The 14,092-nt window shown below is 41.3% G+C and overlaps 1 protein-coding gene across 3 annotated transcripts in view; it reads right to left on the bottom strand.

The window, feature by feature from the left end:
• The window catches only part of LOC124137851 (phosphatidylinositol 4-kinase alpha-like), an 82,635-nt gene that overhangs the window by 20,577 nt on the left and 47,966 nt on the right, over positions 1 to 14,092 (bottom strand). For 2 of the 3 annotated variants that reach the window (XM_046504326.2, XM_046504328.2), the window contains one exon: positions 13,831 to 13,917. The exons of the other annotated variant lie outside the window; for it this stretch is intronic. In XM_046504326.2, coding sequence (XP_046360282.2) covers positions 13,831 to 13,917 — 87 coding nt within the window. The remainder of the gene's footprint in view (positions 1 to 13,830; positions 13,918 to 14,092) is intronic. 3 annotated transcript variants of the gene reach the window in all.

The raw sequence follows: 14,092 nt of genomic DNA, 5'->3' as shown, positions 1-14,092 counted from the left end.
GAGCTTAAACATTGTGTGAAAGCCAATCTCAACAATCTCGAAGCTGGAAATGATCCAGTTTTTCATCTTTTTCACAGACATAGCAGCTTAATATGGCTGAAATAAACATACATTTCAATAAAACATACACTTAAACATTCAGATTAATAACAATCTTTGCATAAAATTAACATTAACACAAGATCTGCAGGTCAACTGTTTCAAAACTACTAAATAATGTGGAGCCTCTAAACATGTGGATAAACAACCATACGGACAATTTGTCAAATGTTGCAGAAGCCACTGATGATGAGGAACACGTGACATAGAGTGAGTGAGTGAGTGAGTGAGTGAGTGAGTGAGTGAGTGAGTATGGTTTTACGCCGCTTTTAGCAAAATATCAGCAATATCACGGCGGGGGACAACAGAAATGGGCTTCACACATTGTACCCATGTCGGGAATCGAACCCGGGTCTTCAGCGTGACGAGCGAACGCTTTAACCACTAGGCTACCCGAGCGCCCCACGTGACATAAAGTTACCTGAGACAGTTGTAACCAGGTGACTATGTAGGAAACGTGTACAGAGAGTTACCTGAGACAGATGTAAACAGGTGATTATGTAGGAAACGTGTACAGAGAGTTACCCGAGACAGATGTAACCAGGTGACTATGTAGGAAATGTGTACAGAGAGTTACCCGAGACGGATGTCACCGGGTGATTATGTAGGAAATGTGTACAGAGAGTTACCCGAGACGGATGTAACCAGGTGATTATGTAGGAAATGTGTACAGAGAGTTACCCGAGACGGATGTTACCAGGTGATTATGTAGGAAATGTGTACAGAGAGTTACCCGAGACGGATGTAACCAGGTGATTATGTAGGAAATGTGTACAAAGAGTTACCCGAGACGGATGTAACCAGGTGATTATGTAGGAAGTGTGTACAGAGAGTTACCCGAGACGGATGTAACCAGGTGATTATGTAGGAAATGTGTACAAAGAGTTACCCGAGACGGATGTAACCAGGTGATTATGTAGGAAATGTGTACAGAGAGTTACCTGAGACGGATGTAACCAGGTGATTATGTAGGAAATGTGTACAGAGAGTTACCCGAGACGGATGTAACCAGGTGATTATGTAGGAAATGTGTACAGAGAGTTACCCGAGACGGATGTCACTGGGTGATTATGTAGGAAATGTGTACAGAGAGTCACCCGAGACGGATGTCACCGGGTGATTATGTAGGAAATGTGTACAGAGAGTCCCCCCGAGACGGATGTCACCGGGTGATTATGTAGGAAATGTGTACAGAGAGTCACCCGAGACGGATGTAACCGGGTGATTATGTAGGAAATGTGTACAGAGAGTTACCCGAGACGGATGTAACCGGGTGATTATGTAGGAAAGATGTAACCGGGTGATTATGTAGGAAATGTGTACAGAGAGTTACCCGAGACGGATGTAACCGGGTGATTATGTAGGAAATGTGTACAGAGAGTTACCCGAGACGGATGTAACCAGGTGATTATGTAGGAAATGTGTACAGAGAGTTACCCGAGACGGATGTCACCGGGTGATTATGTAGGAAATGTGTACAGAGAGTCACCCGAGACGGATGTCACCGGGTGATTATGTAGGAAATGTGTACAGAGAGTCACCCGAGACGGATGTCACCGGGTGATTATGTAGGAAATGTGTACAGAGAGTCACCCGAGACGGATGTAACCGGGTGATTATGTAGGAAATGTGTACAGAGAGTTACCCGAGACGGATGTAACCGGGTGATTATGTAGGAAATGTGTACAGAGAGTTACCCGAGACAGATGTAACCGGGTGATTATGTAGGAAATGTGTACAGAGAGTTACCCGAGACGGATGTAACCGGGTGATTATGTAGGAAATGTGTACAGAGAGTTACCCGAGACGGATGTAACCAGGTGATTATGTAGGAAATGTGTACAGAGAGTTACCCGAGACGGATGTTACCGGCTGATTATGTAGGAAATGTGTACAGAGAGTTACCCGAGACGGATGTTACCGGGTGATTATGTAGGAAATGTGTACAGAGAGTTACCCGAGACGGATGTAACCAGGTGATTATGTAGGAAATGTGTACAGAGAGTTACCCGAGACGGATGTAACCGGGTGATTATGTAGGAAATGTGTACAGAGAGTTACCCGAGACGGATGTAACTGGGTGATTATGTAGGAAATGTGTACAGAGAGTTACCCGAGACAGATGTAACCGGGTGATTATGTAGGAAATGTGTACAGAGAGTTACCCGAGACGGATGTAACCGGGTGATTATGTAGGAAATGTGTACAGAGAGTCACCCGAGACGGATGTCACCAGGTGATTATGTAGGAAATGTGTACAGAGAGTCACCCGAGACGGATGTAACCAGGTGATTATGTAGGAAACGTGTACAGAGAGTTACCCGAGACGGATGTCACTGGGTGATTATGTAGGAAATGTGTACAGAGAGTTACCCGAGACGGATGTAACCAGGTGATTATGTAGGAAATGTGTACAGAGAGTTACCCGAGACGGATGTAACCGGGTGATTATGTAGGAAATGTGTACAGAGAGTTACCCGAGACGGATGTAACTGGGTGATTATGTAGGAAATGTGTACAGAGAGTTACCCGAGACAGATGTAACCGGGTGATTATGTAGGAAATGTGTACAGAGAGTTACCCGAGACGGATGTAACCGGGTGATTATGTAGGAAATGTGTACAGAGAGTCACCCGAGACGGATGTCACCAGGTGATTATGTAGGAAATGTGTACAGAGAGTCACCCGAGACGGATGTAACCAGGTGATTATGTAGGAAACGTGTACAGAGAGTTACCTGAGACGGATGTCACCGGGTGATTATGTAGGAAATGTGTACAGAGAGTTACCCGAGACGGATGTAACCGGGTGATTATGTAGGAAATGTGTACAGAGAGTTACCCGAGACGGATGTAACCGGGTGATTATGTAGGAAATGTGTACAGAGAGTTACCCGAGACGGATGTCACCAGGTGATTATGTAGGAAATGTGTACAGAGAGTTACCCGAGACGGATGTAACCAGATGATTATGTAGGAAATGTGTACAGAGAGTTACCCGAGACGGATGTAACCGGGTGATTATGTAGGAAATGTGTACAGAGAGTTACCCGAGACGGATGTCACCGGGTGATTATGTAGGAAATGTGTACAGAGAGTTACCCGAGACGGATGTCACCGGGTGATTATGTAGGAGACGTGTACAGAGAGTTACCCGAGACGGATGTCACCGGGTGATTATGTAGGAAACGTGTACAGAGAGTTACCCGAGACGGATGTAACCAGGTGATTATGTAAGAAACGTGTACAGAGAGTTACCCGAGACGGATGTAACCGGGTGATTATGTAGGAAATGTGTACAGAAAGTTACCCGAGACGGATGTAACCAGGTGATTATGTAGGAAACGTGTACAGAGAGTTACCCGAGACGGATGTAACCGGGTGATTATGTAGGAAATGTGTACAGAGAGTTACCTGAGACAAATGTAACCAGGTGATTATGTAGGAAATGTGTACAGAGAGTTACCCGAGACGGATGTAACTGGGTGATTATGTAGGAAATGTGTACAGAGAGTTACCCGAGACGGATGTAACCAGGTGATTATGTAGGAAACGTGTACAGAGAGTTACCCGAGACGGATGTAACCGGGTGATTATGTAGGAAATGTGTACAGAGAGTTACCCGAGACGGATGTCACCGGGTGATTATGTAGGAAACGTGTACAGAGAGTTACCCGAGACGGATGTAACCAGGTGATTATGTAGGAAACGTGTACAGAGAGTTACCCGAGACGGATGTAACCGGGTGATTATGTAGGAAATGTGTACAGAGAGTTACCCGAGACGGATGTAACCGGGTGATTATGTAGGAAACGTGTACAGAGAGTTACCCGAGACGGATGTAACCAGGTGATTATGTAAGAAACGTGTACAGAGAGTTACCCAATACGGGTGTAACCAGGTGATTATGTAGGAAATGTGTACAGAGAGTTACCCGAGACGGATGTAACCAGGTGATTATGTAGGAAACGTGTACAGAGAGTTACCCGAGACGGATGTCACCGGGTGATTATGTAGGAAACGTGTACAGAGAGTTACCCGAGACAGATGTAACCAGGTGATAATGTAGGAAATGTGTACAGAGAGTTACCTGAGACAAATGTAACCAAGTGATTATGTAGGAAATGTGTACAGAGAGTTACCTGAGACAGATGTAACCAGGTGATTATGTAGCCTAGAAAACGTTACAGTGAGTGGGATTTATCTAGGCTTTTAACTCCATGGATGCCATGGGGACATATGAGTCCTTCAACCCTGAAGTCCAATAAAACTGACACTACATCACACGTGAAGGTCTGAAGACACTTCACAGTTGTGAATTCCACCTGGCGTTCTCTGTTCTGTGGAAACATCAGTCATTTTGGGCAAAGAAAACTTACTGTACATGGCCTCTGAAAATTAGGTTCATTGTAAATATTCAATAGTTGACATTTGACATTTGATTTAATCACCATTTACTGCGTTATTTTGGGTATGGTTTGAAATTTAAATAATGGATATCAATGATCACATGTTTCTGTAATTTATCAAAAACACCATTGATCATTCTGAAAGGTCACCGATAACCATAGAACTGTTAAGTATGTTATGGAAATATGCAAACACATACGCCGAAGTGAATGTTCCACCATATTGGACAGTATTTATTGGACAAAACTTAGCATGTCAATTTTTCAAATCAGTCTTATGTTTACAATTAATGTTACACATCTTTTGTGTAAGGTTTACAGCCAGGAGCAGACTCCCTCACAAAATCATCTTTTCAGCATCAGACAAATTAGAATTCTTAAAAGACAAATTGTCCAAAATTGGGAATTTCTGTAAGGTTCGTATATTGTAGCAGTGCATTCTATGATGTTGACAAACTGACGTTATAATGTCAAACAAGTCACATTTGCAAAGCCAAAACATATTATAATCTGAACTGGGACATCTTTAATTCCAATTTGGGATTTTTTACCAAAATCTACTGCTGACTTGACTATGATATGAGTCCGAATATCGGTCTCTGAGAAAGCATAGATAAATCCCTGTCTGGCTCGAGTCTCATTTAAATAGTTGCACATTGGAACAGCAACATACAATGAATAGGAGATGAATGTAGACCAATCACAGATTACATGAAATCAAACACCCACGTCATGGATGATATATACCGTATTCGACGTAATAAGCGCCCCGCTCTAATAAGCGCCCACAGCGATATTTGCCAATATATTGTCTAGGGAACAATCCCAATTAGCATAACTTCCGATTGATTAATGTACACAAGACTTATTTATTCATGTATAATACGCACTCGTGTGTTATATGCACCCTGAATTACGGGCAATTAATTTCTGGAAACATATATCTGTCGTGTATAATATGCACAGACTTTTCTTTTGTATCATCCAGGCTGTCAGCATAAACCACGAAATTTACAATCTTTCAACTCTGTTTTTATTTTTTCACCAAATTTTTATTCTAATAAGAGCCCCCTATTTGTAATTTTGAGAGTGCCCAGGGCGCTTATTACGTTGAATACGGTATGTGAATGACAAGGAACAGATGAGCTTAGTGGAACAAGGAACACAATGGTGATGTTACTATTGTGAAGCCTGATTAAATGATATGATTCCTATATATGCTGGCATTCTCAGTGTTCCCGTTTACCGGTATTGACCAGTTTCTTACCGCTAAAATTAGGCATGGACTGGTAATTCATGTGACTGCCAGTCCCTGTGGACCGGCTAATAGAGTACCATATGAATTTTTGTTGTTGAACAAAACACTGGCGATATTCAAATAAGTATTTTTTTTATTGAAGTCAGGATGTCTGTTACCATCAGGGTTTCCCGTTGTCCATTTGTAGTACAAGGAAATAACATTTCGCTTTGGTATGAGGTTAAGTATATATTCGTAGCGACGTCATCCAGAAATATAAAAAAAAAAAGGGCATAAAATGTGACTGAACTTTGTGTAAATGATGAGTAGATCTTACTAGGTTAATTCAGAGATGACGTCTTTGCAATCGAACATAATGTCAAAAGAATTAAAGCCAGGTAATTTTCATATGTTTATTTATTAGCCGAAAGTTGGGACTGACAAAAATTAGGGGGGACTGGTAATTTTAAGTGTTGCCAGTCGACCAGGACTGGTGCTTTCAAAAGCCAGCGGGAACACTGATTCTGTTCACCTTATGACAGTATTTGCAATACTATAGGAAGTTTAGTTACTGTGACTATCTAACATATCTAAGTTCCACCCAAACTGACAGAAATAATTGTTTTTGTTTTATTTACGTGTGCCAAAGGGCACCTGTAAAGCCATTTAGGTGTGCCATTAGGAACTTTAGTTCGCAAGGAGACAAATTTTATTGAGAATTCAGCTCCATAAGCACATTTATATGGTATGCAGTTTCCATGTATTTGTCCATTTTACTATTTATTACTTGCTTTATATAATAAATGTCATCATAGGTATTATATATATGATATGAAGAAATATGATATGAGTGAGTGAGTGAGTATGGTTTTACGCCGCTTTTAGCAATATTCCAGCAATATCACGGCAGGGGACACCAGAAATGGGCTTCACACATTGTACCCTTGTCGGGAATCGAACCCGGGTCATCGGCGTGACGAGTGAACGCTTTAACCACTAGGCTTCCCGACCGCCCCAAATATGATATGAAGTGTGCCGTTCTGCATGTTCATTCTAACCTGCCATGATGACTTTAACCATGTCATTGGCACTCAATACGAGGACTTTTCTACCCTGAAAGACACTGAATGATGATGGAAGCATTTCTGACCAACATTTACAGACCATACAGATCAGGGCCCTGTTCCACAAAGCGATCTTAGCGCTACGACGATTATAAGCCTATGCTAAAGTATGGAAATTATGATCACCTTAGTGCTAAGATCATGTTGTGGAACGGGTCTCGTTGTTTAAGACACACACCAAAACACAAACAAAGAATGTGATGGACATAATCTTATTACCCGACACATCATAATTATTTTTAAAATAAGCATATATTCAATGCCTGTGTACAAACTTTGAAATAGGCAAATAAATAATCACACCAATGCTTGGGATAGTCTATAAAAGTTTGTTAGGTAAACTTACTATTCATGTTTAAATGATGGCTAAAGGAAGGATATCACTCATTTAACATTTCAATCGTCAATGCCTAAACATCTAAGCATATTATCAACTGAAAAAAGCAATGTCATTAAAATCAGATCTGAGTTCTCGCTGCCGCTACACAAAGATCTGAGGACATCCCATTACGGGTCACGTCAGAACGAACTTTTGTAAACTTTGACCAACCAATGAAACGACTAACAAGAAGTCGACATCAGCCAATTAGAAAGCAGCTTTCTCGAGCTTTACAGCACTCGTTTCAACCTGGCAACTTCCATTTCAGACTTGAGAAATATGTTGACACAGTTCTCGATTAAAATTTTGAAAACGGACATTCCGGATTGTCTAAGAAATGGTTGCGATTGTAAGGTAGTGCTTCCCACGTACTGTGCAAGGCCTCCTCCGTTCAAATGTTTATACCATGGAAGCGAGAGATAGACGATAATTTTGACGGAACCAGTCATACAGGCCGTAACTGTTGTTCGGAATACCCTGTGTTAACGTTTTCGAGGTTGCATGATTAGAAAACACATTCCGACTGTTACTTTCATGATCTGGTAAGCGACGCTTTAATTGGTCAGATGAAAGGTCGTTCTGACGTGACCCGTAATGGGATGTCCTCAGATCTTTGTTTAGCAATAACACTAACTAAGATCTGATTTTAATGAGATTGCTGAAATAAGTCACTCCAATCAGACAACTCAAGAACCTGAATCCACAGAGGATGGCAAAGTCTCATTATTGACAACAGTACAGTTAGTGTTGGTTACAGGAACAGCATGTCAAAAGCTTTAGCAGACCAAGCAGAGTTGACTCCACTGGAGAAGTCAGTCAGTTAGTTCTACACTGGGGACAGCATGCAAACACCACACGCTTCAGAGAACATGCTCTAATTCAAGGCATCATCAGTAGAATGTTAATATTCTATGTGAATATTTGTGTGTCTGACTGTCCACATTCTAACAGCGGTAGATTTAACTACAAATTTGTATGTTGCCAGCAGGGCTTGCTTCTTTTAAAAGTTACTGGCCCTTCTCCAATCTAACTGGATAAAACGAAATGGTGGAGGACACGAAGTGGCCAAACTTGAGGTGTAGCCACATAGCTGAGCTCTGAAAATGTTAGAGTGAGTGAGTGAGTGAGTATGGTTTTACACCACTTTTAGCAATATTCCAGCAATATCACGACGGGGGACACCAGAAATGGGCTTCACACATTGTACCCATGTCGGGAATCGAACCCGGGTCTTCAGCGTGACGAGCGAACGCTTTAACCACTAGGCTACCCGACCGCCCCTGAAAATGTTAGAACTCCTCACCCCTAAAACCGTTTTTCCTGCACTCCGAGCTTCCATTTCGCTCATTTCATGTTGATTTATGAGCAAACAAAGATGCTGTTGTATACAACATAAAAAATGGTGGCTGGTTGTCATTTTACCGAGATGATCCATATAAAAAAAACAAAAAAACACGGAGAAGGGGTGAAATTGACTAGCCCTATGGGCCATCTACTTTACATTTCAGCAAGCCCTTTCCATGGACCGATGGGCTAGCAGTTAAATCGATCCCTGCCTATGGTGACCAAAGTAAAGATAAATGGTACCGCAATGGAACATCTCTTCTGAACATTGATAGCTGGTTTTGATTATACAAGTCATCCTTGATCATCCAGTGTATTATAAATTTAATCTATATTGCTAAATACCTAATCGCCACACTTTTTTTTTTTTTATTTTACGGGCCCGCCGCCGATACTGAAATGCAGCTGGAAAAGAATTGAAATAAAGATGAAAATATTTATTATTATCATGTCTCCTACTACTAACATAGACCCTCTTGTACAATAAAAAAATGTTATAAAATTCTATGTCTACATCGCTATCAGTGATTCACGAAGCCAGCTGCAGTTTTAACTCAATGGCAGATTGACTTCCACATAACTAAATAAATGATTGACAAAGCAATTTTTTTTTATCAAATAGCATGACACTAATAACATCAAACATCTCTTTAAGTGAGAGAAATTCTGTGCTAGGTTAGTAAAAAGGGTGATGGAGATGCGGATGGGGGAACGCCACCCCAGTCAGGACAGAATACTGACTCCAAGACGACCAGTTCCCACTTTATCCCTTTAATGCCAAGCGCCAGGCAGGGTAATAACAAGTACCATTTTTAAAAGGTTTTGGTATCAGGCCGAGAAACCACAAAACCTTCTACTCTCTGGGCTGATGCTCTGTCCACTAGCACACTAGGTGGTCATGGAAAATGGAGGAATAATGCACTGTATCGTCAAGGATGAACTGTCTAGTGCCACAAACAGCTCCTTGTCTTGTCTCTGATTTAAAGAACAGCCTTCTACCATTATGACAAATTGGTATTTCCTGGTCTTTCGGATACTGTATCAATGCTTTAAATCTGAGATCTCCTGGGGCACTTCCCTACCGTATCACAACAGCAGACACCAAGAATGGGTTTTACACATCCATCGGGAGAATTGAACCCAGGTCTATGTCACGGTGAGCTACTACCTTAACCAGTAGGCTAGCACTAAACACACCCTATTTCTATCCTTGGTTCTGGTTTGAAACAACAGACTAAGGACAGTCTCTCATGCTCTCAAGTTGTGATACCTGCAGAATTCATACAGTGAAGCTTTATTAATCCAGAGACTACCTGTTCTAGTGTTTGTTTGTCTTGTTTGTTGTTTAACATTGCACTCAGCAATATTCTATCTATACGACAACTGTCTGTAAATAACCCTGTCTGGACCAGACAATCATTGGGATGCAACGACATGCATCAACCAAGTCAGTGAGTCTGACTATCCTTTCTGGTTAGTCGTCACTTACAACAAGACTAAAAACTAACCTAGATCTTCAGAATGCACATTTCCAATGAAATTGTTTGGACAAAGTTCCAAAGTTCAACAAATCATTTTTTTACTGATATATAGATGCTCCCAATGGTAACTGTCTAGAATGTATGGTATCTGGATTAACAAGGTTCACTGTATATTACCGTATATTTCAATGTAACTATCCTAACAATGTACCATTATTTAAACATGATCATGTTGATGTAACAATAATCTTAACACATTTAAGTAATTTCATAATCAACAATATTAACTCACATTGCACTTTTCCCTTTACAGAAATATAACATTGCTCACAGAGAGCCATGCAAACAATGTCAGAGACAGGTTCTTGGCAGGGATGCAAATTAATCCAACACATTAATCTTTTGTTTTATGTTTAATGCCACCCTCAGCAATATTCCAGCTATATAATGACGGTCTGAAAATAATCGAGTTGGGACCAGACAATCCAGTGATTGACACCATGAGCATCAACACACGCAACTGGGATACAATGACATACACCAACCAGCAAGCCTGATCAAAATCCTGTTAGCTGCCTCTTATGACAAGCACAGCCGTCTCTTATGACAAGCACAGCCGTCTCTAATGACAAGCACAGCCACCTCTTATGACAAGCATAGTCGTCTCTTATGACAAGCACAGCCGCCTCTTATGACAAGCACAGCCGTCTCTTATGACAAGCACAGTTGCCTATTATGACAAGCACAGCTGTCTCTTATGACAAGCACAGCTGCCTCTTATGACAAGCACAGTCGCCTCTTATGACAAGCACAGCCGCCTCTTATGACAAGCACAGCCGCCTCTTATGACAAGCACAGTCACCTATTATGACAAGCACAGCCGTCTCTTATGACAAGCACAGCCGCCTCTTATGACAAGCACAGCCGCCTCTTATGACAAGCACAGCCGTCTCTAATGACAAGCACAGCCGTCTCTTATGACAAGCACAGCCGTCTCTAATGACAAGCACAGCCGCCTCTTATGACAAGCACAGCCGCCTCTTATGACAAGCACAGCCGTCTCTTATAACAAGCACAGCCGCCTCTTATGACAAGCACAGCCGCCTCTTATGACAAGCATGGGTTGCTGAAGACATAAGTCTGAATGGTGATAAGGATTTTAATCAACACGCCTGAAATTCTACTAGTCCTCAGTATATCTTTAACAAATGGACCAGGACCAGCAGACTGGTTGCATCCCTGCTAGCAGAGAGCTGAGCGACACAAGAAAGCTGTCTCAGCATGTTCTCATGCAAGAGAGCGAGAGAGAGATGACGTCACAAGTTGACATTGTGGACCTGGTAACACCGTAACACCAGAGTACAATAGCCACAGGAAAACTCAGAGACATTCATCAATAAGAAATGAATGCATAAATAAATAATCATAGGACAAACTTAACTGCTTAATGATTACAGGAAATGAGAAAGATACATAACCATTCAAAATATTACAGAAATGTAAATGATTTGTTCATATTGTGTTGTTTTCTGTTCGGGAGAACTATCTGGGTGATTGTCATCGTGGCTAACTCCAACCTCTGTACTCCCCAGTTCTATTAGAAAAAGGGTGTTGGGGTAGTATGGTTTTACGCCGCTTTTAGCAATATTCCAGCAATATCATTGCGGGGGACACCAGAAATGGGCTTCACACATAGTACTCATGTCAGGAATCAAACCCGGGTCTTTGGCATGACGAAGGAATGCTTTAACCACTAGGCTACCCGACTGCCCCTTAAAGATTTAGAAGGTCCCAAGATACATATATACTATTGCAGAATCTTTAAGGTCTCTGTGACCCCATTAATTGTAACATAGTCGTCATAGTAATGCAACAACAATTTTATTTTTCTATGTTCTTTGTCTGTCCATCTACCCACATCTGTTAAGGGCGTGAAGCTTAAAACTAGGCACGTAGCGCTATCAAGAGCAATGATCCACAGTATCTCCACATTATAACTAAAGCAATCATAGCACTTTGACTATCATAAGTCAATGAATGGCAGATAAGACCATCTCAGTGGTAAGATCGCTTTTGGAGTGAGTGAGTGAGTGAGTGAGTGAGTGAGTGAGTGAGTGAGTGAGTTCGGTTTAACGCCACTTTTAACAATATTACAGTTACATCGCGGCGTGTCAGCTTAATGTGGGAAGAAAGTCCGAAGTGATTCAGGTCTCAGACGTTTACCACTTCGGTGAAACCAACGAGCACAGGCATGGTGCTGACAAACCTAAAAACATAATTGGGGCGAACCACGATTCGATCCCACAATCATAGGTTTCTGGCGTGCACAGGGGATGCAACTCTGCACAGCAAATCGCGGCGCCTTAGATGACTGGGCCACCCGTGACCCCGATCGCTTCTGGAACATGACCCAGGTCACACAATGTAATTAACAGACCCAGCCAGATTAAGACAGTTCTGAGGACAAGCATGGGGTACTTGGGACCTTTTCTGTTGCAAAATTGTATTCAAATGAGGCCTATTGATAATGACATCCTTCATCCATGTTAGCATGACCAGCATATGAGGCTGATGTCATTGAGAATGATACAGAGTGAGTGAGGGAGAATAACACTACTTGACCAGTATTTCATTATGTCATTAAACTTAATCCCAGTGTTTGTTTGTGTGTTCTTAAATGCTGCACTCAGCAACATGAGAGTGGTCTTTAAATAGTCCAGTCTGGACCAGACAATCCAGTGATTGACTGGATCGATCGATCTACGTAATTGGATACGATGACATACATCAACCGAATCAACAAGTCAGACCACCCGATCCCCTTAGTCACCTCTTACAACAAGCGTTGGTTGCTGAAAATCAACCCTAACCCTGATCTTCATGGGGGCTTAAGCTTAGTGAGGGAAGAAAGTCAAAAGTGAAGCCAGACATTTATCACGTTCCTGATACCTATGAGCATGTGTATGGTGCTAACTGGTCAAAGCTCATAATCGGGCCAATCTGGGATTCAAACCCACAAGCAGGTAAAGCTTGGGTTGTACACACCCCAGGGAGCTGAGAATGAAAGATCCATTTACCAGAGAAATAATGCTTGTTATAAAGTGATAGCTGTTTATGTTGCCTTCAATTACTAATTCATGCTATTCCTTGTTTTTGCTATTCCATTCTAAATCCATTTTTTATTTAATTCCACTTTTTATAGATCAAATATGTCAGCCACCATGTAAAACCACATGTGTTGATCCAAATATTTGTGAACCAGATTTGAGCCATATAAATTGACTTTGTGAACCTGAAATGACTTGTTTCAACTGTTATTAAATCTTTCCAAAGAACCACGCAACAATGCTTTAGGGTGTGGAGCATTTAAAATGCACCTATTTTTTAAGTTCTTATCTTCAGGACAACCACCCTCCTCATCACCAAGTTCAATCATTGTCAATATGGTAAACTTTGAGAGCAGGGTAATTACCACATGTTTTCTAAATTTGCTCCTGTTTTTATCCCTTGTACCACTATTTCCTCTTTGATTTAAACATATATTTAAAAAACAAACAGTTAAAGAACTGATTGCACGCATTGGAAATAAATTCTGATAACTGAAATAAAAGTAACATCAGAAAACACTGGTGAGTATGAGCATGAACGTGACAAGCTTATTATGACTGACATCATAATGAACAACAGCATTCCCTTCATGCACTACAATAGGTCTACACAAACACAACTAGTTGTCAGGCACTCAATATAATACTTGCCGACATATAAAAACTCAAGATCGGTGGCGCGTGTTTCTATATGACCGTGAAGACCAAACACAATAGAATGACGCTGGCCGCCTACGACTAATCAGAAAATGAGAGATATGGAGACATAATTCTATTGGATGAAAGCTGTGAGGAAACATGTATGTCTAGGAAGCAACAACCTCGCACAATGGATCTAGAAAATGAAAGGTATACATATATAACACAAGGAATGACAATGACATTAAATGCGCAACTTTAAGATGGACTTATG

This window comes from Haliotis rufescens, unplaced genomic scaffold (assembly GCF_023055435.1).
Source record: "Haliotis rufescens isolate VD_foot unplaced genomic scaffold, xgHalRufe1.0.p SCAF_138, whole genome shotgun sequence".
Lineage (NCBI taxonomy): Eukaryota > Metazoa > Mollusca > Gastropoda > Lepetellida > Haliotidae > Haliotis > Haliotis rufescens.
Note: the sequence above shows the minus strand (reverse complement) of the source record. Positions and strands in the feature narration are given on the sequence as shown.